Source organism: Protopterus annectens, chromosome 10.part0, assembly GCF_019279795.1.
Source record: "Protopterus annectens isolate FY-2018-M chromosome 10.part0, PAN1.0, whole genome shotgun sequence".
Lineage (NCBI taxonomy): Eukaryota > Metazoa > Chordata > Ceratodontiformes > Protopteridae > Protopterus > Protopterus annectens.
In genome coordinates, this window is record NC_056744.1 from 1652536073 (window position 1) to 1652561835 (window position 25763).

A 25763-nucleotide genomic window follows, 5' to 3' on the forward strand; every position below is an offset into this window, starting at 1 on the left:
TCAGATTCAAGGCTGGCTTAATGCATTACCAATTCCCTGCACTGCCCTTTGGCTTATCTACTATGCTCAGGGTCTTTACAAAGAGTCTGGCACCAGTAATTGCATTTTGCAGACAAAGAAGTATACAAATATATCCTTACTTGGATGACTGTCTCATTCAAGCAGAGAACAAGGACATTCTTCTTCATCACCTGACGTTTGTGAAAATGCTTCTAACATGCCTAGGGTACACAATAAATGAAAAGAAATCACAACTGGTACCCTCTCAAAAAATAACATTCCTGGGTGCAAGCTTGAATACAACTGCCCAGATGGCTTACCTCATGCCAGACAAGCAAAGGCAACTGACTACTTACTTCAAACTGATGGCAACAAAAACCCAGTTATCTGCAAGACAAATTCTGCAGGCTTTGGGCTTCATGGCATCCTGCATCCTATTGATTCCATATGCAAGACTGCATATAAGGAAACCTCAGTGGTACCTGAAAAGCTTATAGAGTCAACTTTGTCACAGTCTGGAAAGAATGATTCCTCTCATTCCCTGCCTTCAACAGGAGTTTCTATAGTGGGCAAAGGCACGTCACCAAAACATGGGACTCTACCCCCTGCCAGCCAAACCTTAACAACAGACGCATCAGATTATGCCTGGGGGGCCCACATGGCGGGAAGATGCATTCAGGGCATATGGACCCCCAAAACAAATGCATCTACATATCAACCAGAAAGAGATGCTAGCTGTTCAGAATGCCGTGACAGCCTTCAAAGATTTACTTCATCCAGGACAACTACTGATAAAGACGGACAACACCACAGTCATGTGGTATATAAACAAGCAGGGGGGCACGCATTCATACCCCCCTTTGCAGATTAGCCATGGCACTGTGGGACATAGCTTTGACTTACCAATTACATCTTCGAGCTCAATTCCTGCCAGGAAAACAAAATACTCTGGCAGACGATTTAAGCAGAAACCTTATGGATCCTCACAAGTGGAAACTAGATCCACAAGCCTTCAGCATGATAACAGAGAAATGGGGGAGCCCAGACCTAGATCTGTTTGCCTCTCCTCAAAATTATCAATTGAAAAGATTCTGCACAAGGACTTATCACAGACAAGCATGGAAAGTGGACACCCTATCCTTCAGTTGGAAAAACCTATCAGTTTACACCTTTCCTCCTCTGCCTCTTCTTCCCAAGGTTCTCCTAAAAATCAGACAAAAGAAATCAAAAATGATACTAATTACCCAGGAATGGTCCCGCCATTACTGGAACTTGTCTCAATACCCAGCTTGGACCTTACCTCAAAGACCTCAACTACTGTCCCAGCAAAACAATCAGATCCTGCACAATCAACTCCAGACACTGAACCTGGCAGCATGGCTGATCATGTAGTTATACAGACAACACCTCTCAGTAAAGCTGTGATGGATGTCATTTTGGAAGCCAGAAGGCCTAGTACTAGAAAATCTTATGCTGATAAATGGAAGAGATTCTGTGCTTGGAATCAAGCACAAGGAACTGATACAACAGAACCAAATATTCCTCAGATATTGCAATACTTGACTGAGATGCTTGACAAAGACCTATCTTTTTCATCAATTAAAATCCATGCCTCTGCCATTTCGGCTCATTACAATACAGAACCACCAATCTTTTCTCATCCTTTACTAAAGCAGTATCTTAGAGGAGCCAAAATTTAACGCCTCCTAGAAGATCACCAATACCTGCATGGGACCTCAATTATGTGTTGGAAAAGCTCACCCTGCCCCCATTTGAACCAGCTGCTACTGCTGATATAAAGTTCTTATCATGGAAAACAGCTCTGCTACTAGCAAGTACTTCAGCAAGAAGAGTCTCAGAGCTACAGGCCCTCATGGCTGTGGAGCCTTTTATCATATTTCACCCAGACAGGGTGTCTCTGAGGACAAATCCAACATTTATGCCTAAGGTGGTTTCCAGTATGGCTCTCAACCAAGCTATTCATCTGCCAACCTTTTATCCAAATCTGCAGAGCAAGGGGGAGAGAATTCTGCATTCCTTGGACGTACACAGACAGCTAAGATTCTACTTGAGCAGGACTAAAGCTCTAAGACAAACTGTGCAATTACTAGTGACATATGCTGCAGGATCAGAAGGAAAGGCTATTTCAAAGCAGACCATTTCAAAGTGGATAAGCCACTGCATTCGTTTCTGCTACTTACACCATGGTAAACCTCTGTCCAATGGCATTAGATCTCATTCCACCAGAGCTGCAGCTACTTCAGCAGCCTTTCTCAGAGGAGTACCAACCAAAGACATTCTAGAGGCTGCTACTTGGAGTTCTGTTCACACCTTTACAAAGCATTATCATTTGACTCTCTACTCTAAGTCCAGGGCAGGCTTTGCCACTGCAGTTCTGCAGGGCCTTATAGCCACACCTAATGCTGTTTAGCTCCAGCCTCCCAACCATAGCTTTGGGATTCTACCCAAATGTAATGACTGCAACAGTGAACCACAAAGAACATAGTACAGTTGTGTACACTTACCATAAATGTAGATGTTCGCGTGGGGTTCAGGCGCCTAGCCAGCGAGACATTTCCCTGTGGCACATTTAACTGGGGACACACGACTGAAGTGGCAGTCAGCTGCAGAGAAATATGGCTGTTTGCAAATTCCCTGTGGGCAGAGAGAAGCACATACTGCCAAGCTCACAGCTTTAATAACCAAATGGAGGCAGAAGAAGTAATGAGTGTTGTGCTCAGTGTAGAGTACATACTTGTGTAACTACAACATGTAGAAGTGTGCTACAGCATGGAGGAAATCCTGCAGGATACTCTAGTCACATTTATGCTCCAATATGAGTTTTAGGTAATGTTCCCTATACAATGTAAAGGGGGTAATGGACCACACACACACCGATAATAAAGGTACTGCCCATTGTGCACTACATTTGTACTGCCACTGACATGCCGTCTGGCCAGCCTGCTGCTGATGCCTGCCATATTGCCTGCTGTCTCATGTTTCCTTGGGGACCATGGACATTGTTTTCCCCCTGTGACTTTGGCTCTTGAAGTTGTGGGCATGGCAACACAGTCTTCTCTTTGCCGACAGGGAATTTGCAAACAGCCATATTTCTCTGCAGCTAACTGTCACTTCAGCCATGTGTCCCCAGTCAAATGTACCACAGGGAAATGTCTTGCTGCCTAGGTGACTGAACCCGTTCGCATGTATTCACTGTTGCAGTCCAGGTTACCCTCCCACCATCCCCTTTCTTTCTGGAGTTTATCTTTCCTTCTCTATCTTCTACAACTTATGTGGTGTATTTGCTTGTAGATGAAGGTAAAGTTTATATATATATATATATATATATATATATATATATATATATATATATATATATATATATATATAATTTGCTACCTTTTTGGGGGCACCTGACATCTGGGGCAAGAAAAACTAAAGAAAATGGCGTTGGCTGCTTGTTTTATACCCCTGACGACCTGATGTCATGGAAGAGGAGACAGCAACTGACGCAGGACCCAAGACTTTGGAATTCAGGCCGACTGAGGGCAACCTGCCAGCAGATTACCCAAATGTAATGACTGCAGCAGTGAATACACTCGAACATCTACATAACTGTACTATGTGATTATCAAAGATGAGACTACTGTCCACCTGTGTCCCAAGGTCTCGTATCCCACTTTCGGTGTTAAGTAGACTACCACCTATGTGGTAGTTCACGGGTACAGAGGTTTTACCAAAAGAGATGACATTGCACTTTTTGGCATTGAGCTTGAGGCCATGGCTTTGACACCAGGCATCTGTCTCAGTGAGGCCCTTTTGTAGGATGTCCACATTGTTAGGAGTTTTGATTATGGCTCCTAGTTTGCAGTCATCTGCGAACTTCATTAGCCAAAGAACTTCTGTGTTAGCCTGTACTTCAGAGAAGTAGATACCAAACAGGAGAGGACCCAGGACTGAACCCTGTGGTACTCCACTTGTCACTGGTCTGAAGTTGGATTTGGAGTCTGCTACTTTCACAGTGTGGGTTCTGTCAGTGAGCCAGTTGGCAACCCTTCTTGTGACATACAGATTTACACCTAGTTTAGTGAGTTTATCTATAACTCAAGAGTGGATGATGGTGTCAAAAGCCTAGGTGAGATCGAGATAGGCTGTGTGAACCATCTTACCCTCATCTACGGCTTTGGTGACCACTTCAAAGAAGTCTATCAGGTTTAGGGGGCATGATCTGCCTTTTACAAACCCAAACTGGGTGGGGTCCAGAGTTTGTAGATTACCAATGTCATTGTTTATAAGTTCCATGATGATACGTTCCATAGCCTTGCAGACCAGGCTCATTAGGCTAATGGGGCGTTAGTTCCCAGGGTCTGTGGTGGCTCCCCCTTTGTGGAGTGGGATAACCGTCGCTGTGCACCATTCAGTGGGCACAAAGCCTGAGGTGAGGCTGTGATTGAACATGTGGGGAGACAGTTCGTTCTGTAGTTCATGTAGAATGCAGCCTGGGATGTTGTCATGTCCCATGGATGCTGTGTTCTTGGCTTTGGAGAGTGTGTTTTTTACCTGTGCAGCCATGATTGCAGAAACTTTGCATTCTTCCGGTATAGAGATGGGCCTTTTAGGGGATGAGAGGGAGGGTAAAGTTAGCACTGAACCTGTCTGCCAGCATGCTGGCAATATCACTGAATCCAAAAGATAGAAAATCAAGGATATGACACACTTATCATCATTTGCACAAGATGGAGTTTGGGGGCAAGAGGCCAAGGCTGACACAAAAGGCAGTGAGTGTGTGAGTAAGAAAGACTGTCAGAAATTTTGATAAAGTATCCAATAGCCACTGAGACAGAATGAGCTGTAAGTCTCATAACTGACGTGTGTGTGTGTGTGTGTGTGTGTGTGTGTGTGTGTGTGTGTGTGTGTGTGTGTGTGTGTGTGTGTGTGTGTGTGTGTGTGTTTTTGCAAGAACACAGCCAAGCTCTGTGCTAGCTCTACATCCTAGCATGTTGGATAGGTATGAGCCTTGCATGGTAGAGGTGACAGTTGTTGTCACCCCTGACCACAAGAACTGGCTCTGCCAGGAGTTGCACTTGGCATGTCCATGCCCATAGTCAGATGCATTTCTGCTACCTGAATGTGACTGATGTCTGCTGGACGAGCTGTCCTTATGACTACACCTGGGACCAAAACCCCATGGCCTACCACATCTGGGTGTGGACACCTCAATTACTGACCTAGCAGTGGAAGTAGTGCCACTAAAGGAGTGTGATCAGTTATGGCCACATTGACTAACATCAGATGATGATGCTGACCTACATCCATGTGGATGCCGTCTTCCACCCAGCAAACGTTCTATCACAGACACTCCCCATTTCATTGTGTCATTCTTCCAAGCCATTGAATTGGCAACACAGCAGAGGCAGTCAGGCATGTCAGCCTGTGCCACATCTACAACCCCAAGCATGCCCTCAAAGGCTCTATTGGATTGTGCCTGCACCTCCATGATGCCTTAAACGCATGTCGAGCGGCATGTAAAAACACCCCAGGATTAGATGAAGGGTGGACAAAAGACCTTCTATGAGCACCCCTAACAACTCTCCTGTGTGGCATTTTGCCCACACTTTGGCTACATCCAGTGTCAACTGGCACTGGAGCCACTGTAACCAAACTACCCTGATTAAGCGTGTCACCCTCCATCTGTCCAATATCTGAGGTCTCACTGGAATAGGTATGTGTAGCCCTACTGGCTTTGTCTGATGGAAATACAGGGGATGGCTGAATGTCAACCTTAGTGTCTGATTCAACCTCTGCACCACCTGACACTGCCAGTGGTTGGCCACCATCATTGTCAGAGTCTGACAATACTCTGACATCAGATGGTAGGAGTCCTACACTTCTACTTTCAGGATCACGTGTGATAATGGGCAAGAAACACAGGAATGAAATTAATACCTACACTAAAATTTAACATTATGATAAACTAACACTGGTACCCCTATCACAGATGGTACAACAATACACACACTCATGACACCCACCTCACACATATGGGTAAATGCATAGCAGTAAACACACACACACACACACACACACACACACACACACACACACACACACACACACACACACACACACACACACACACACATACACATAACATACACATACACACTCATGACACCAAGCTCACACATATGGATAAATGCATAGTAATACACACACACACACACACACACACACACACACACACACACACACACACACACACACACACGGATAAATGCATAGTAATACACACACACACACACACACACACACACACACACACACACACACACACACACATACACACACGCACACACGCACACACTCATGTCACCAACCTCACACATATGGATAAAAGCATAGTAATATATACGCACACACACACACATATGACACCAACCTTACACATATGGATAAATGCATAGTAACACTCTCTCTCACACACACACACACACACACACACACACACACACACACTCTCATGACGCCAACCTCACACATATGGATAAATGCATAGTAATACACACACGCACTCACACTCACTCATGACACCAACCTCACACATATGGATAAATGCATATTTCTGACAAAAGATCATCAGTAATCAAATAAAAATGTTTAGCTTACCATGTGCAGATGAAGCCACACTCTAGTATGGTGGAGGGTCCTGAAGAAGTTAAGCAAAGGTGAGGACATACACAATCATAACAATTCCAATAGCACAGGGGGACAGAATTTTTGCAAGTTTAACTGAAACTTGGCTGACACGTCCACAAAAAGCCCATGTGTTAACTATATCAGTTTATCAGGTTTATCCAAAAAAAATTAAACCAACAGAAACTATTACAGAATATTTTACTATACAAGAACATGTTATAAACTGACATATGTATGCTTACCTGGAAAATTCTCCTGACACATACCTGTCCTCCCAGAAACATCAGCAGCAACATCTATCATGTTTTTGTGCACATTCCATTGAGATCTTTGGATCTCTGACAGTGGACAGGAACTCTTCATTTGATGACAGTTGTTGGTCTGTAGCAGCCCCCCCCCATAGCCAGCTGTTCACTGGCAGCTGCAAATGCTCTCTGAGCTGATGAAATCATATCAGTGGCCGTATGACGTGCTTGATCATAAGTATTGCTGCAACCTTCTAGGGCATTTAATCCATTGACTATCTGGTTCCAAATCTGCATTATGTTAGCATTACCCCACATCCTCTCTCAAGCAGAAGGGCACCATGGTGCTTGAATGCTTGCATGATTAGATCATTTTCTGAGTCACTGAAAGGGGGTTTATGTGGATTGGTACACGTGTGTCATACTCCTATGTGATATAAAACCAAAGAAGGATACAACATGTATCCCATAAAATTAAATTCCTGCTCATATACACTTGTATATTTTCAACATTAACCACTGGAGATGCACAGTTCATCTACTAAAATTTAAGGCCGTGTGGTTGTACCATACCACACTCGCACACAAAAAAAAATTTGTTTGATCCAAAAAAAAAAAAGAAATAGTGGAGTAATGTATTGTTTATTACACAAAGACCTGGATGACTACAGAATTTCAAGAGAAAACCTCTTGAATACAACTATTGTTGTGGCAACACACAAATGGTACTCAGCTCCCCATCCCCAAAACAACTGGCAAATGACATTTTGTACCATCCAAGGAATAAAACATTATTCAGTTGTTATAAATGCTTTCGAAAAAAAAACATTCTCACAAAATGTATACACGTGTACATCTGAAAAGTCAATTTTCTACAATTGCCAGTCACCTCACCCTCTGCAGAGCAATCCCCTAGAGGTGTCTATGAGCCATCTTAGAAGCCTAACAAAGGACATTACCCATTTCACTGAAATATCTCAGAATAGTGTAAGATAAACCAGTTGTAACAGTAACACTTGTGATGAAAGTTAGTAAGGCTGTCTAGCTGAGAAAGTAAAATGGCTGACAAAAATGCTAATGCTAACAGTGAACTAACAAGAAGTGCGTACAGGTAAAAGTTCCATTTTCCAATGCATTATCTATACATCTATATATATATATATATATATATATATATATATATATATATATATATTTAAAAATACAATAATGCCTTAACAAGATAAGAAGATTTCTGTGCAGATAAATCCAAATAGCCATGTTCTGTGTTCACATACACAACTCTCCTCACCTTCAAGTTCCCTAGCTACACGGTTATCTTTTTATAGTGTAGATTCAGGCCTCTGAGCATGGTGAAGATGCAAATGAGGTGTGAACTCGTTAGAATTGCTGAATGTCACACTTTTGACTTTGTGTAGTGATATAAACATAGTGTAGACACTACCTCCATGTTAGTTGCTAATAAATTGCAACTGTGGATGATTAAATGTAAGGAGAAGAAAGACACAACAGCAATTCAGACTACCTCATCTGCAGTGGGTGTGTCACCCAGGATACACTTACAAAGAGTAGAAGTAACTCAACAGCAGACATTTCTAATCTTTATTCAGTAATAGCCAAACTGTGTTGCCTTTGCTGAAAAGTGTTTGTGTTTTACTGTCATGCAATTTTATCATACATTTCAAGGAACTACTAGACAGCAGCTGTGTATCTGACCTTTGTCTCCTGCTGTACGTTATAAGTCACAGCAAACAGCTCAAATTTGCCATTTTGACAGATACAATGGGGAGGTGTTTAGGGGAGGGGAGATGAGTTTAAGGGCTACATCTCAGGCATAACAAGAATGAAAATTGGCCGCTTTAGAAAGAAAAAGAAGTAACAGGCACTGAGAATATTGTTCTGTGTGATTATCCCTGTTTGTGTTTTAAGTAGTCGCTGAAATGCAAGAAGCAGTAATTAAACCTGACTGACTGAAAGAAAGAAGGGTATATGTGAAAACAAATGTATAGTCAGTGCATTGACAGGAGCTTAGGGCCTATGATGTAAATTTTTAAAGCCAAACACTGTGTTGCAGGTTACTGGAGGTAGACTAAGAAATCAAGATGCTGGACCCCATGTGGGCCGACTCTGGAATTGCATTTAACAATATAAAAAGAAGTATGCATTATCCCAAAGTGGTGTTAAAATGTAGGAATCCAGACATGATGAAATAAACATGTTTTTTTTTAGACTGTGGATGAAGTTCTCCTTTAGGTCCATGATCTTTTTAGTTAACAAATTTTCTGGTTTCATAAGTACTAGGCAATCAGAAATGACAGCAATGTGGAAGAAAGATACAAAGATAGTTCCAATAGTAGCAGGAGTAATGGGTCTTATAAAAAGGAATCTACAGTCATATTTAGATATGTTACCAGTACATGCGACTTCGTACGTATTGCAGGAGGAGTCATTACTGGGCACATTGTGGGTGCTGTGAAGAGCACTTCTGACTGACATCAAAGAGTGAAACAATACTAATTTCATGAGCTTAAATCGTACTTTGACCTAGAATGGGGTCCATTCCCGTCACAGTATTAGAAACCCAAAAGATTTGGAGAAACTAAAAAAGGCAATCAGTTTGTATAGTATTTGAAGTCTAGCTAAAAAATCTTAGTCAGAAGTTCCCTCCAGCTTCAAGGAGGGCAAGATAAGATAGACTGGGGAAAATTTGAGGCTGCCCATTCAGTTATCTAGGTTTACATTGAAAGTGGCAAAGGTGCTACTCTACTTGACATGTAGTTTAAGTTCACTGTAGAGGTGAGGGATACGCTGTTCATGAATCTGTCATGCCAACGGATCTTTTCAGTTGCTTGATATGCTTAGTGGGGTGCATCCCAAAGGGGGTGTTAAACTTGATGTGTTAAAGTCTAATCAGTGTGCAGTACAAGGATTTGAGGACTCCTTTTGATTTGGAAGAAATACCTTTTGCTATGAGCTGTGTGGTAAAAGGATTTCCTAACCATTGTTGTATTCTGGTGGTCAAAAATGAGATAGTTATTTGCAGAAATGCTAGGTCTTTCACTACTGATTAATTTTGAAGTAGTGTGTTATGTATGCTATAAGGTGGAACTAATAGGTGCTCGTCATTTACTGCAATGTTGCAATATTTGGCATCGAGTATGAGCTCCTTTTTTGTATACCAGTATGTTAAAAGGGTAGTTGATGATGTTTTCCAACTTGCAATCATCTACGAACTTTGTTAATCAGAGATATCCAGATGATAAATGGAGATCTGAAAGGTAGATGCCAAATAGCAGATGTCCCAACACAGATCCCGGAGGAGCTTCAGAAATTATATGCACCCCCTGCTTTTACTATGTGAGTCCTGTCACTAAGCCATTTGGCTATCAACCTAGCCACATATGGGTCAGTTTGGATCTCAGCTTTTTTATTATATTTGTGTATGACACGGAATCAAATGCCTTCTCAAGGTCAAACTGCACTGTGTGGACAATTTGCCCTCCTTTGACCTCTCAAAGAAGTCCACAAGATTTATTAGATGAGGTCTACTCTTGACAAAGCCAATCTGCTGGGGGTAAAGTCTGATAAGATTTTTGATTAGTTAATTATTGTCAGTTATGATACATTCCATGGCTTTGCATATAAGAGGCTTTAGATTTATAAGTTTGTAATTCCTGTGGCCAGTGGTGGTCCACCCTTGGGGAGTGACATCACAAAAGTTATGTGCCACTCCTATGGGACAAAGCCAGTTGCTAGGCTCAGGTTTAACAGGATGAGGACTAGATCCACCACTGCTTGTTTAGTGCTATTAATTAGGCAGTCAAGTATGTTGTCCAGCCCCATGGGTAAGGTGTTCTTTGTTTTACACAGTACCTGCAGTGCACATTTTTCATGAAGCTTGGGGGCTTGATTCCATCAGGGACAAATGGGCTTCAAGTAGATGTCTCTGGGGTGGAGTTGGCAACATGTTTATTTGCCAGCATGTTGGTAATAGCCACTTGATGAGAGAAGGAAGTAACCCTGAGTAAGCTCTGAGCAATGATGAGTGTTAGTTCTTAAGTTTCTGATGTAAATATAGAAGGATTTGTAGTTATCTTTATTGAGACCATTGTTTAGGGACTAGCTCCTGGGTTCCTCTAGTCTTTTTAGGGGTGTTTGGATTCTATAATGTTGTTCCCATGTGGGTGATTCTTTTATAAACAAAAAAAATCTTTATTAAATTGTAATGCATGACAGGCAGTCTTACATTTATATAAATGAAAAACATACCGCATTGACACACCTTTAGTTGCAAAGATTATGCATCACAGACAATATTGAGACAACTTTTGTTGCAAACATTATGCATCACTTGTAATTTAGCCAGTCATTGTCAGTTAAACATTATATAGCTCACTCAAATTCTGCCTTCTTTTAAACCTCGTTTTTCCTCTGCATATATTGCGCCCACAGTTCCCATTTTGTTTTTATTTAGTTAGCTCCTTCCCTTTTCTAAAAATCCCAATTCCAGTTGTTGTATGTCTGTTACTAAATTCACTACTTCTAGTAAAGTTGGTTTAGACATTGATTTCCATTTTCTAGTAATTGCTTTTTTGACAGCCACCATAATTAGACTCAGCAAGGCCCCACTATATCTAGGCAATTCCGATTCTGTATCATAGCTCAAAAAAATCATCTCCCCAGTCAAACCAATCTGCTCACCCAGCATCCCTGACAGAGTGGTCTGCAGGGAATCTTTAAAGTCTGCCAACTCATTACACTCCCAAAACATATGTTCCTAATTACCTCTTTCTTCCCTGTCACACTTCCAACATTTGCTATACACCCAAGGAAAACTTCTTTGGAGTCTACTTTGGGTATAAAAATACCAGTGTAAACACTTCCAAGCAACAATCCTAAATCTTCTAGACTTTGTTGCTTATTTGGGAGATTCACATACATCCCCCATTGTCTCTTTGTGAACTGCTTATCCAATCTCTTTTCCCTATCCTTTCTAAGCTACTCTAATTGATTCTTACAGTTATCATGTAAAATATTATATGTTCTACTAATTATTCCTTTTTAATGGCATTTTCTGTTCTAGATTTTATTAAAAACTCTACCACCGCCGGTCTTTCATTTAGCACCCCCTATTTCTTTCTCTTTGCCTGTACTCTGATTCCAATTCTTGATAGGGAATGCAATCTCTAACCTGCAATAAATTCTTGGCGCCTTCCAATTCTATTACCTTTCCCTTTTCAGTTATTTGCTCCCAAGACCTTGGATCCTTGGCTAGTTTTCTCCAATAAATTCTTGCCCTTCTGTTGCTTATTCTCTGTATCCCTAATTGCAGTTGTACCTATCAACAGAATCTCTTTTCACTATTACTCTGATGGCTTAGTTCTTAGAATGCTCTGCTACTTTGAGTGTAATATTCTGTATGATTGTTGAGCGTCTGCATGTAAATCCCAGTCTCTCCTTGTTTCTTGAGTTTCTCCCCTGTATCATTATCACTATCTCTTTCTGCTTTGAATTACAGTTTTTTGCTTGTGCTGTCTAGAAGAGCTTTAACTATGCTGCTCTAAAATACCCCTTCAAAACTAGTAATTCTAGTCTTCCTTGTTCTTTTAGAAGAATCAGCTTATTCAACTTGACCCTTGTTGTCTTCCCCTCCCAGATAAAATCCTTCAGCTTTTTTTTATTGCTATCCACAACTTCTCCTCTGTTTGATAAACATAAGCCTGACATGTGTATAAGACTAAAGGGACTAAAAATGTTTAACTGCTTATATCTTACTGTCCATGTCCATATAACAGAGCTTCCAATTTCTCAGTTTTTGTATTATCTTTTGTTTAGTCTCTTCCCGCTTATCCTTAGCTGTCATAATGGACACATTTCTAATCCATACTCCTAAATACTTCACTTTATTATGTCCCCATAAATATGGATATTGTTGGACCAATTCCTGTGTGGGTACATAATTTACTGCTATTGCCGTTGTTTTGGCTTCATTAATTTTGTATCCTGAGAAGATTTTGTCTTAAAATGTTCCACAACACTGTAATGACTCTTTCTGGTTTTGTTATGTATAAAATATCATCTGCAAATACAGCCAGCCTTTCTTGACTATCATACCAATTATATCCTTGAATTTCCAAGTATTTTATTTTCTTTGCCAATGGTTCTAAATATAATGCAAACAAAAAAGTGGAAAGAGGACACCCCCTGCCTGGTTCCTCTACTCAAGCAGAAATTATCAGCGAGGACCCCATTCACTTTAATTTTCACCTCCAACCCCCTTGTATATAATACTAATCAGCCCTATTATTTTACCATAGAAAGCAACTACTTCCATTGTCCTGCTCACACAGTCCCAGCTTACTCTGTCAAATGCTTTCTATGCATCAAGACCCACCAACAACAATGGTATTTTCTTACATTCTGCTTTCCTCTGGATCATCAATGTTCTGTTGAATGTTGTCAAATGTTTGCCTTCCCTCCACAAAACCACATGGAACAAGGCAGACTAGAATTACCAGTTTTGAAGGGGTATTTTAGAGTTACACAGTTAAAGCTCTTATACATAGCACAAGCAAAAAAAAAAAAAAAACTATAATTCAAAGTGGAAAGGGATCATGATGATACAGGGTAGAAACTCAAGAAACAAGGAGAGACTCAGAGTCTGGATGCAGACTCACTTTTGCCATTCTGGTTTAGTATTGAAATGTCCCTTTACAAAGCTGGATCCGATGGATCTTTACCCTCTTTAGGTATTACAGCTACCAACGCTTTCTTCTAGGATGTTGGCTTTTCCTCCTCTTAAAATACTGTTAAACAAAACCTTCTGGATCTTTATTAGTTTTTCTCTCCTATCGTCCAAGCTTCCACAGGAATACTATCTATTCCTGAATAATTTCTTGTAGATTGGTTATACATAACCATGTTTATCTCATCTCCTCTTATCCTGTTAGTAATTGAGCCTCATCTACCACTAACCTTGGCATATTTAATTCTTCCATAAACATTTCCATTTGTACATTTTCTTGATTTCCATATTTCTGTGCTTTATACAGATTTTCATAAAAATTTATGAAATATTTCTAATACTTCTATAGGATCTCTTGTCATCTTTCTTGTCATAGACTCCCTAAGCTTGGTGACAGCCCTTTCTACTTTCTGTTGTATGAGTTGTACTAAAAGTTTTTGGCTGTAGAGTTATTATCAAAATAAATTTGCTTAAAAGCAATATTTATAAACTCATGCATGCTTTTGAAGTAATCCCTTATTTTCTGTTTAACATTCTGCAGTTGCGCCTCTTCTTGTTCTGTGAGATTCCCCCTATTTTGCAGCATACATTTGTCAGTCCCTCTAAATAATTCTTGTTACTCCTTAACCATGTCTCCCTTTCCTTTATTTCCACCCTAGTTTTAAATTCCACTTCAATTTTATCCTACTCCCAATCTGTATTTTCAGAAGACATTTCTATCTTTTCTAATAGTTCCTGCATCATTTCCAAAAATTTCCAAAACCCATTCATTAAATTCCTCTCTTTTCAACAGATAGGTGGGAAAGTGCCGGTCTCATTTTTATTTTGTTACCTTGCGTTTTTATTTTAGCTATTATTGGCACATGATCCAAAAAAGTTATTCATTGCATTTGAAAACCTTCAATTAAATGCACAATTAAAAGTGCAATACCCCCTTGATTACATTCAAGCGATTGAGCTCTCATGTTTGAGTCCTTCATTCATTGGCTGTACTATTTGAAAATAAATTTTTCAGACTTTGCTGCTATTTATGTACTCGAGCTCATGGTATAGTGGTGGTTGAGAATATACCCTTTCTCCATTGTAGTGCATTCTGGAAGCTGGTATATATAATTAATCGAGGGTGTGGTGAGTACAGCGGGCTTAGACTTTGTTTTATTAAATCTGTGTGATTTGATTTGATGTGTATTTGAATTTTTTTATACTCTAAACGAGTTCAAACCACAAAGATTTGAATATACATAAAATCAAAGCTCAAAAATTAAATTTTTTCTCTTTTTTTATTTTATTTTATATGCTATTTCATTGTTCTTCTGTTGATGTATTTGTTGAACAAGAAGTGAAAATTGTTTGTTTTTTGTGTACACACACACATATGTGGTACTATTAATATGTTAATATTTAGAATTTATAGTATTAAATACTATGGATGGTTTTAAAGCAGCTGTGAAGGAACATCATGTAAAATAATCTGTGCATGTTTTAAAGTTGCCAGTTAAGTAATAATCTACTATGTTTTAATTAAATTGTAACTGCATTACATCATTCTTTAAGCTAGTATTGTATTTGTAAGCTGTTACAGTATATCCAGAGCTGTTTGCATGGGATGTCATTTTATTGTAACCAAGTCAATCTAATCCTTGCATGTATTTGTTTTTCTGTGTAATTCACTTGACCCTAGGTCATGGCTGACAAGGGTTAACTCACTAACCCACCCATTCAGTTAACAAGTAATAAACCTATTTACGCACTGTTTTTGGTTAATATATTGTATCACTTTGTCAAATTTTTTGTCTTCAGGCTGTCACTGATGATGGACACTGCTGGATTTCTTAGTTAAAACAAAATGTTAAAATATGTATGTTTTTGTTTTTATATGTAGGATTCAAAATTGCTCCAGAGAAATTATTACTCATAGTAAAAGAAGGCAGTTATGTCCTAGAAAAAGATGAAAAAGGGGAAACTAGCACAGAAGAGAAGTGTAAGCTCGATGCCAGCTTCCACTGTAAGTAATCGGCCCATTAATTTGTATTTTTTATGAATTTATTTCATAGTGATGTTGATATTGTCTTTGAAAAAAGGTAAATAAAATAAAACCGAGTCAGAGTATTAAATGCTCTAACACTACAAGAAGCTACAGGTTATTCAGTCCAAAAAGTCTCAGAGGGCTTTCTAAGGATAAATGGGTTTTATCACAGTAGAAATGGCAGTGAAGTGGGTGTTTGTAGAAGTATGGGGAAAAATGTGGACATTACATTGTTTTCTCAAGTAATAGGACTTGACTGAAATGTGTCTTTGGTCAAACAAGTTTACAGTGGCCAAGGCTCTGTTACGGGGTGTCCAACCTTTATTGAGTGAACATAAATGGTCTTATATAAAATATATCATATAGTTAACTCTCTGTACTGTAGGTGCATTTCAACAATGAATAAATGTAATAAATGCCTAATATTTGCCTTAAAATTCTAATTCTCATTCTAATTCTAATTCTCTAATCTAACAGTTAACTCTAACATCTTAGTTAATATATCTATATCTATATATATATATATATATATATATATATATATATATATATATATATATATATGTGTGTGTGTGTGTGTGTATATATATATATATATATATATATATATATATATATATATATATATATATATATATATATACACATCTATATATCTATGTTGTTGTTGTTGTTGTGTCTCATCTATATATCTATATACATCTATATATCTTTATACATCTATATATCTATATACATCTATTTATATATCTTTTTTTTTTTTTTTTTTTTTACAAATAAACATATTCACTACAGCACTAGCATTTCTCACTGGGAAAACCATTCCAGCAGTCCAGCTATGTAAAATGTCAACATCAGCAGTCCTACAGTACTATAATCCACAAAAATAACCCAACAAATTTGCAATAAAGTAAAGAATTCACATTACTGACTTAATAAAACAATTCTAAATAAGCTACAAGAGGGTCTCACCCAAACAAATAACTGGTGCCAAAAATATGGCCTCAAGCTAAATGCCAACAAATGCATCATCATCCCCTTTAAGGAGAGTGATGTCCTATCACATTAATAACAATGTTGTAATAAGTTGTATGGTACTTGAGCACCCAGATTGATGGAAACCTGACTTTTGACCACCACGTTGTCTCTATTGTAAGGAAAGCTTTTTACAAGGCCCACTTCATTAGTAAGGGTATCTCATCCAGGGACAAGGAGGTCATAACATCCCTGTATTCTTCCTTTACAAGAGGCATTTCTGACAAAAAAGTTCAAAGGACTAAGTTAATTTAGTTATCCAAACAGAGTAAAAAGCTTCTTGTTTTCCTCTGTCTCTCACTGGTCCCTATAAATTTCATCACTGGCTTGCTTTCCAGGCTAAGAAAGATCCTGCCTTAAGAAACTTCCTCTACCTCAGAAATACTGGTTATACTTAAAACGCTCACTACAAAGACCACAGCCTTCACTGCAACATAAACAAGCCACTTTTTATGCACAGGTTCTTGACACAAAAACCTTCAACTTCTGTAAAAAGCTCCTGTCATTATCAAAGAATGTAGTTCAGCAACACAATGGCTGGATGGATAACCATAAATGTAGTCCTTGGGTAAGTAGCATAGCCTTCATCAAACCAGATGGAAAATCCACATACTAACCTTTCCCAGCTGGATGGCTAAGATCTAATATTGGTTACACAAGTCTAGTTGCTCAAGAAGAGGGGCATGTTTAACTAAGAATTCCATTTGCAAAATTATATTCAGTCTTCTTCTTCAGATCACCGTGCACTCATGATTGGCAGTTGAGTTTTACAGTGTCGAGTTGCCAGCCCAGCGCCCAACCTTCCACAGAAGGCACACACATACACACACTCACACCTAGGGCCAAATTAGTGTTTCCAATCCACCTATAGCATGTCTTTGGGATGTGGGAGCACCGGAGGAAACCCACCTGACCACAGGGAGAAGGCACCCCAGCCGAGGATCGAACCGGAGAACCTCTTGCTGTGAGGTGGCAACGCTAACCGGTGCACCACCGTGGCCGCCCGCAAAATTATATTCAGTATACATATTAAATCTCTCTCTCTTACACACACACACACACACTCTCTCTCACACACACACACACACACACACACACACACACACACACACACACACACACACACACACACACACAAAAAAAAAAAGCCCCTACTTGTAAAATAGACAACCTCAGTAATCACATGACACCCACTCACTGAATGAAATTGTCTGGAAGTCAAAATATCTGAAAAAAAAAATCATGGTAGAGATGGATTCATCCATGTAATTTCCCACCACCAAAAGGACCATCAATAAATCAACAAACAACTGCTCGGCAAAAAGTAAATCAGTAAGAAAACCATAAACTATAATGCTACATACTGGTGTAAACATATAACTTGTGTCAATCCCCAGGTTAATCCATACCAAAAGATTGTTTCAGAGCTTCAGCTATGTACAAACAGCTTTCTCCTAAAAACTTTACTCATTGATATTTGCCTTGCTGTAATTACAACTGTAAAAAAAAAATGTTTTTAAGTTTATTCTGTACCTCAATGATTCTTACTGTTACGAGATGTAATCTCTGCTATATTGTATGAGTACTACATCCATAATTTGCTGTCTGTCTCTCTCATGTATTGTATTATATTGTTTTGTGTTATTTTTGGAGCTTTTCTCCCCGGGCCCCTGCTGAAAATGGACCTGTGTCCAGTCGGACTTTCCCGGTAAACAAATGTAAAATAAAAAAAAAATAAACTTCCCTCCAATTTAAAGCCATTTGACATTCAGACATTTTAATTTGTGCAGAAGTTACTCACAGACTGACAGTTTACTGAGCTGTAATGCTGACCTTCGCTTTTGAAAAAAATAAATTCCCAGACTTTGTCAATAGCTCAAAGTGTAGAGAGGATTATTTATTTATTATTTATTTATTTATTTTTGGAAAACATCTGTAAAACTGTTAAATTGATTACAGACCCAGAAACACAGAAAAGTTATTGTGATTATGTAAACCACAGACTGCTGCAAGAAGTCAAAGTCACATTATCACTCTATGCTTATGTCCGAACAGATGAATCATACCTGTCAATTCCAAAAGAAGTAAAGTAGCTTAATAAGAAGGTTATTTGCAAGGTTATATGGCAGTTGATATTGGAAATAAGCAGAGATATTAAAAAGGCTCTGTTTTTCATAATTATGCCGAAAAGTCTTCCAAGGTAAATACAACTTCTGATTTAGTATGGAACCATACCTCTCAGCCTTAGAGCAAAAAAAAATAAAAGTGGGACACAGGCCCAAAAATAGTTATGCATCACAGACACCATTGAAACAACTGTAGCTGCAAGCATTATACATCACTTATAATCTTTCTATCCCATTATTGTCAGTTAAACATTATATGGCTCATTCAGTCCTGCCTTCTTTTGCATCAAAGAAAACCATGCTTTGAAATGACAGATGCATTAAAAATAATAAATAAAACACATTGTATCAACATCCTGCAACTTCCTACCTGCAAGCAACCACAGAGCTTTCACTGAAACTAGGGCTGCTTGTTTCCCCAAAATTACAGCTCTCCCTAATTAAGTCTAATGGTATACAATCTACCAGTATCTGGACTACCTGAAATAAATTAAATGATGGCCTGTAAATTGAAAGTACACTTTGTTTAATTAAACTATATTTCTAAACCCACTTACTACATTTTTTCAGTAACATCCCAATATCCATTTCCAGGTCACTTTACAAGACACTGGCAGTGGTAGACTTGGCATCCTTCAGAACCTCAGCTAATACATTGTCCATTAAATGTAAATATCCATCCACTGTAAATGGCAAGAAGCTATGTCTTAAAAATCTACTTAAGTATTAGGTTTTGAAACAAAGAAACATATTCTCCACAGTCCGTAAGTCTCTGTCTTTAATAATCATCTACTGTTGCAGCACTCCCAACACATAAGCACACACATACACACTAATATCCTCAACATTTAAAAAATGACATTGTGATTGTGCCTACTTGAATTGCCAGTATTGATGATCTGCCAAAGCTATGCTTACTGCTATCCAATCTACCACTGCTTAGAACCCACCAATGAAAAAGCAGTACTAGGTGCTTTTTTGTTTGTCTGAAAAAACAATACAACTTTATATGCTACAGTCCCACATAGTCAGTCCACTACTGACCCATTAACCCTAGGCTGCTGCTTCATTCTTACTCCCTGGAACTGCATTACCTTGGATGACTACTTTTATTTCCTAAGCAAAAGACACAAATTGGAAGATGAGGCAAAAATCCAGACATTCTTTGAAAATCCATACAGTTAAGAGGTATGACTTCATGTTCAATACAACACTCTCCCTGTCAGGAAAGCTGCAATTTAATGAAAGTGTACTCTTAATGTATGATATATTTGTGAGCTAACTTGTTTGTGTTCAGTAGGTAGACTGATCATTGTTTGCCTCTTTGTGCATGCGTCTCTCTCTCTCTCTCTCTCTGTCATGCACACATATACACACACACACTCTTCTTCTACTTTCACGCACACAATTCTGCTTTCATGCATGCACTCACTCACTCCTTACTTACGTATTAACACAGGTAATTGCTGTCCCTTTCAAAGGCAACAGCGGTACATCCATACATGAGTCCCTCTTCAGCGAGAACACACACACACAATGATTGTTCGGCGCAAAATAATGGCGTAAACACTGACCCTTTTTTGGCTCAAAAACAAAACTAGAAGGGTGCTTTGGTGCATTAGTGTTACAGGTCATGGGAGTGAAAAACACAAAACAAAAAAAGTGTTTTGGGGCATGTGTACATCGATGTTGCAGTTAGAGGTTAAGAGCCGCATAGAAGAGCTCTGAGGGCCGCAGGTTGGACACGACATGCCATCAGAGCTGTAGTAATGCTGAGGAATGATATTCTCTTATGGTAAATGTTAAATTCTTTCAAAATATCTAAAAGGCATGGGGTTAAAATTGAATGAACCCAAGTGTAAGGCATATAGAGGAGTTAAGAACTGTCTGCACTCCAATGGCCATCAAACCCAGTACTCCATATCTATCACCAGGTCACTTCCTACTCCCAGACCATCTCTAATAGGGCTGGGGTTGGCTCAGATCCTTAAGCCATCCTGGGGGTCTTGGGTGTTGACATCCGCTTAGTGAGGTTCTGATTTATGAGCTACCCCAGTTGCTACTTCCCTCCCATGGTCCGTGTAGTAATGTCCTTGTAATAATGTCCAGTGGGTGAATATGCAGTTGGAATGTGCAGTGTATCACACTACCTACGTAGCTGCTCAGTCATTTCAACCACTCTATCCCCTGTTTGGACTATGTCTCACCAATTACCACATCCAGAGCCTCCACCAGTGGCCACAATGCAGGAGATGTCCACAGAACCACCCTTCCACCAGGGATGGTAGTACTAATGTCTGCCTGCCACTCTGCCCATTGCTCGAGGCACTAATCAAACCCATGTCAGCTGGGTATTAATCAGGGCTTTATACCTCTTTGCTACCAGAGCAGCTGGGTAGTATGTTTGCAAGCTGTAGGGCATCCTGCCCATGTACAAGAAAAGGTGGGTAACTCTCTTGATCAGAGCATAACCTTCTCATTTGGATCAATAAAAATAGTTTTATACTTGGGCCCCATTATAGCCCAAAGCATACATTTAGTCAGCAAATATTTCCCCTGCTGTGAGTAACACTGAGTCTTCAGTGCTGAAATATAGAAATAATGGTTCCACTGATCATGCAGGAAGTGTTAATATCATGAGAGTCACATGTGGTCAGTGCTGGAGTATAAAGACAGTGGTACCTTTGGTAATGCAGAAAGAAATAACAGTCTGAAGGGTACACATGGTCAGTACCAGAGTATAAAGACACTAATCCCTTTGGTATGCAGAAAGGATTAACAGTGTGAAAGGCTACATGATCTATGGTGGAGTACAAAAGATGTTTCCTTTTGAAGAAAGCATTAACAGCATGAAAGACCCTTGCGATGACATACAGAGCATACGTGTAGGCATTCATTTGTTTTTCTGGTTGCTCTCCAATACGAAAGTTGGATTATCCTTCTATTTGTTAATCTCCTTAAGTACTGACATTGTTGTGTCACCAGTGATGCACCATATTTTTAATATTGCACATATATGTTAAATGATGACAAAGTGCTCTAACCTCCATGATTGAAGCAACTGCTTACAGAAACAGCATTAGGGGCTTGGAGTTCTTACCCAGAGCCAGGATCCTAGTGTGGTGAGTAGTCGTACATCTGGTTTGTCTTTTTAGGAATAGGTGAAACAGAGTCTAGATGGCATCAGGCAATCTTCATGACATCCTGAGAGAATTTGGCAGGACAACACAGAATATGGTATGATCATGATTTGCTTTTGCCTCTAGGAAGTTAAGGAGCTACCACGTTTCCCATTATAGCAGAGCTTCATGAAGGGAGTCATTCCCATTAAGGATGCAGAAGGCAGCGAATCAATGTCACCCTGTCATTTTCTTTTGACAGGTCTTACAGATTTAAGGAAAGGTGGCATAGCAGATGTCTTTCTGTTCTGGTGGTCTGCTTTTTTTTTTTTTTGCCTTTGTGTCTCGCAGAGGAGGATCATAACAAAGACTTGTGTAGCTTTAAGCTTATATTAAATTTGGAACTAGTAAAAAGGAAATGTTGGAAGTGTGATATATGCTACAATCTTAAGATGCATATATAGATTTTTACCTGTTAAGGAGGACCTTGCTATGTTATTTGGTTCACATCCATGAATGGCAACAAATTTAGTATCAAGACAGCAAAGATGTTTAAAAAAAAAAAAGAAAACAAAATCTGAGATGATTTTTCCCAGTTGCTATAAAAACTCCAAAACTGGAAGAATTCACAGCACAGCAGTGACTTTATTTACATAATCCTCCAGTGCCTGGGATGAACTTGGCCTTTAAGGAAGTATTCTTGTTAACGTAGCAACAGCAAGATAGGAGCCTGAAGTTTAATTAAGTCATTCTGTGGAGCTTTTCTCCCCGGGCCTCTGCTGAAAAAGGAGATGTGTCCAGTCGGAATTTCCCGGTAAGCAAATGTAAGTAAATAAATAAATGAATCAAAGTGAGGGTTAAAATTAACAAGACTGATATTGTGGTATCTCACAGACATTATAGTGTCTTGAATTTTTAACTAATTGGATGTGGCAAGGGTCTTTATGGCAGAGTTAATCTGAAGTAATTGTAAGAGGGGTTGAACAAAGCAAATGGTGGGTATTTTGGGGGTAGCTTGGTAACAACTTGTGGAGGAAGCACTGGAAGCTGTGGAGAAAGATTTCTGTGATTTTGTGCTGGAGTTGATAAATGAACTCTCAAACACTACAGTGACTGCAGAAATTGTTGCATTGTCACTGGAGCATGACACCAAACTGAATTGTTGTATAGCATGGTTGTGTAGCTGGTGTAGCAGGCAAGGGCACAAGCTGTGAAATTACAAGTAGCTGAAGCAAAAGCTGGAAATGTTATCTATAACTGTTTGAAGTTCTCAAAGATTTGTGGTTAGTGATAGGACTAATTATCTGATGGAAGTGCTGCAGTAGGGGTGAGAGGGGTGTGAAATGCACAAGTTGGTTGTTTAATATAGAGAGGAAGCACAGAACTAATGGACAGAGAGGGCAGGTGATATCTGTGGTGCACTTTTAGACTTATAAGAAGTAAGACCAGATTTTTTTGAGATGTCTAAGGAAATGTGACATACGATAAAATAAAGTGGATGTTGACATTGATTATTTATTTGGAATCTTGCAAAGTGTTGTCCTTTTTACCTTTTAAAACAAGCTGTCAGTGGAGTGGAGTATGGTATTCCATATACCCAGCCTAACTAAAAGTGATGGCTGATAAAGAAACAAGAATTCTTTCTTAATAGAAATGTTCAGACATAATAATACAAAAATAGATATAACAAAAACGATTTCACAACAGTAGAAGTTTTGAGGTCATAATTAAATGCATTTTAAAACTGCAAGAACAGAAGACAACCTTGGTTAAGGAATAGTGCTCCGAGGCAATACTGAAGAGTAAGAAAACTCAATTATTTTCTGGCAGGTGTTTCCTATTCCCACACCAACTTCCACATCCTGTTCTATCCCCTTCAAATAAATCCCCTACCCATTGTAGCATATAGATGTCCTTCTGTGTCACTGTTACAGTACTCTACAGAAAAGGGATCTCCTGCCACTGCAGCCCGACATTTGACCAGTATGAAAAAGCCAAACCAGGTCTTCTATGCACTGTACATCACATTTATATCTGCTTCACATAACATATGACATAAAAAAGATGTACAGACGCCACTACCCAGAACTTCTTTGCTGCCAGTTCAAATGCCTTTTTTGCCATGTGATCTGAATGCCTTGTTGCTGTACTGAATATTTAGCAACACCAGATTAGTGCCCTTTGTTTTGTTTTTACTTTTCTTGGCTTTGTATTTTATTTTGCTACCTAGAGTTCATGTCATTCAAGAGGGGGAAAATGTCAGTGTGGGAGGCAGATTCCCCATAAGGATCGTCACAAACAGTGTCTCTTTTTTGTTTGGGTGCTTTCCACGACCATACCACTTGTAGTACCAGTAAGGCCTTTGTGCCTATGGCACTCAGAAGCTGTTTGTCTTCCCTGGCCCTTTATCTTGAAAAGCAGTAGCTTAAACAGTTAGCCCAGGGTACCATGGCAGAATCCTTTAACCCTAAGATACTCCAGCTGTTTAAAAATAGGTCCAAGAAGACCCATCTGGATTCTTTAGCTGTCCAGCCTCCACTGGATATCCCTCTAGAAGGAAGTAATAGCTCTGTAGGTCATTCAGTGTCTACGTTGGATTTATCTGTCATGACCCCATAGGAGGCCGGCATGGATCCATCCTTTTGCACATCCACTGAACCTTTGCAGGCATCTGCTCCAGACATTGAGAGGGAAACATAGTTGTCTACCTTAGAGGGTCCTAGAGGGATTCTGCAGATTTTGTTCAGGAAGGAAGTTCTGAGTTTTCCTATCGAATCTTGCCCAAGGGTTAGAACCTCCAATGATTGTTAGGGTTGAGTTCCCTTCTAAGAAAAGACAAAAACTGAAGCATATTTTAGTCCAGCCTAAGGATCTTCAAAGGGAATGGCAAGAGTTTACTCAGGGCTTGTTCTATGCCTTAATGGGCCTAAAGCCTTCTGGCTCTTCCTTGGACCTCTAATGGCTTAGGGAACCAGATTCCATGGATGAGGATTCAGTGTTTGGTGAGGAATCTTTGTCTTATTCTGTACAGATGCCTTCAACTTTGGCTTATGGATCTGATGAAGAGGAGTCTGTTAGCACTGAGTCTACTATCAAAGAATTGTCCTTGGGTGACACAGTTACTAGGATGATGGAATTCTTTAAGTGGGACTCCTCTCACATATCTGATATTCAGAGAAGATATGAGTTGCTTCAGGTGGATACTCCTAAACCATCGACAGTTCTTCTCGTGTTGGCTGCTTTGTTAGATACTTTCATTGCTCCTTCCAAGTCTCCTGATTCTAATCCTCCTGCTCCTAAGAAACCTGATAGGTTCTATAAGGTCCCTGAGGATTGTCTTTTTTTTATTTAAATGTCCTTCTGCTGATCCTGCTGTGGTGTCGGTCTCTTCTGACAAACATGCTAAACCTTTGCCCTCTTCCAAACTTCTGCCTTCTGATAAAGATAGTAGGGCAACTGAGAGGATTGATAAGAAAGTTAACACTGCTTCTACTTTGGTCTTAAGGGCTATTAATTATCAGACCCACATGACCAGGTATGCTCTGGCCTTGATTGCTCAGGATTGTCCAGTTATCTCTGATCTCCCTGATCCTGACGGCAAATCCTCTGCCTTATCTTTTTTAGGTTCTGCTTCTCAAATGGCTCACCACTCTAAGTGTAGCTGTGGTGCTGCTGATGCCTCTTCTAGGGCTGTGGCTTTTGGGTTTGTCATGAGGTGTTATTCTTTCCTTTGGCTTCAGTCTGTACCTGAGGACATTAAGGCCAAGTTTT

General features: G+C 39.5%; 1 protein-coding gene across 1 annotated transcript in view; it reads left to right on the forward strand.

The window, feature by feature from the left end:
* Positions 1-25763, forward strand: part of LOC122813856 (zinc finger protein 566-like) — a 230584-nt gene that overhangs the window by 166000 nt on the left and 38821 nt on the right. Inside the window, exon 5 of the mRNA XM_044086395.1 lies at positions 15569-15691. Within this exon, the coding sequence (XP_043942330.1) occupies positions 15569-15691 (123 nt within the window). The remainder of the gene's footprint in view (positions 1-15568; positions 15692-25763) is intronic.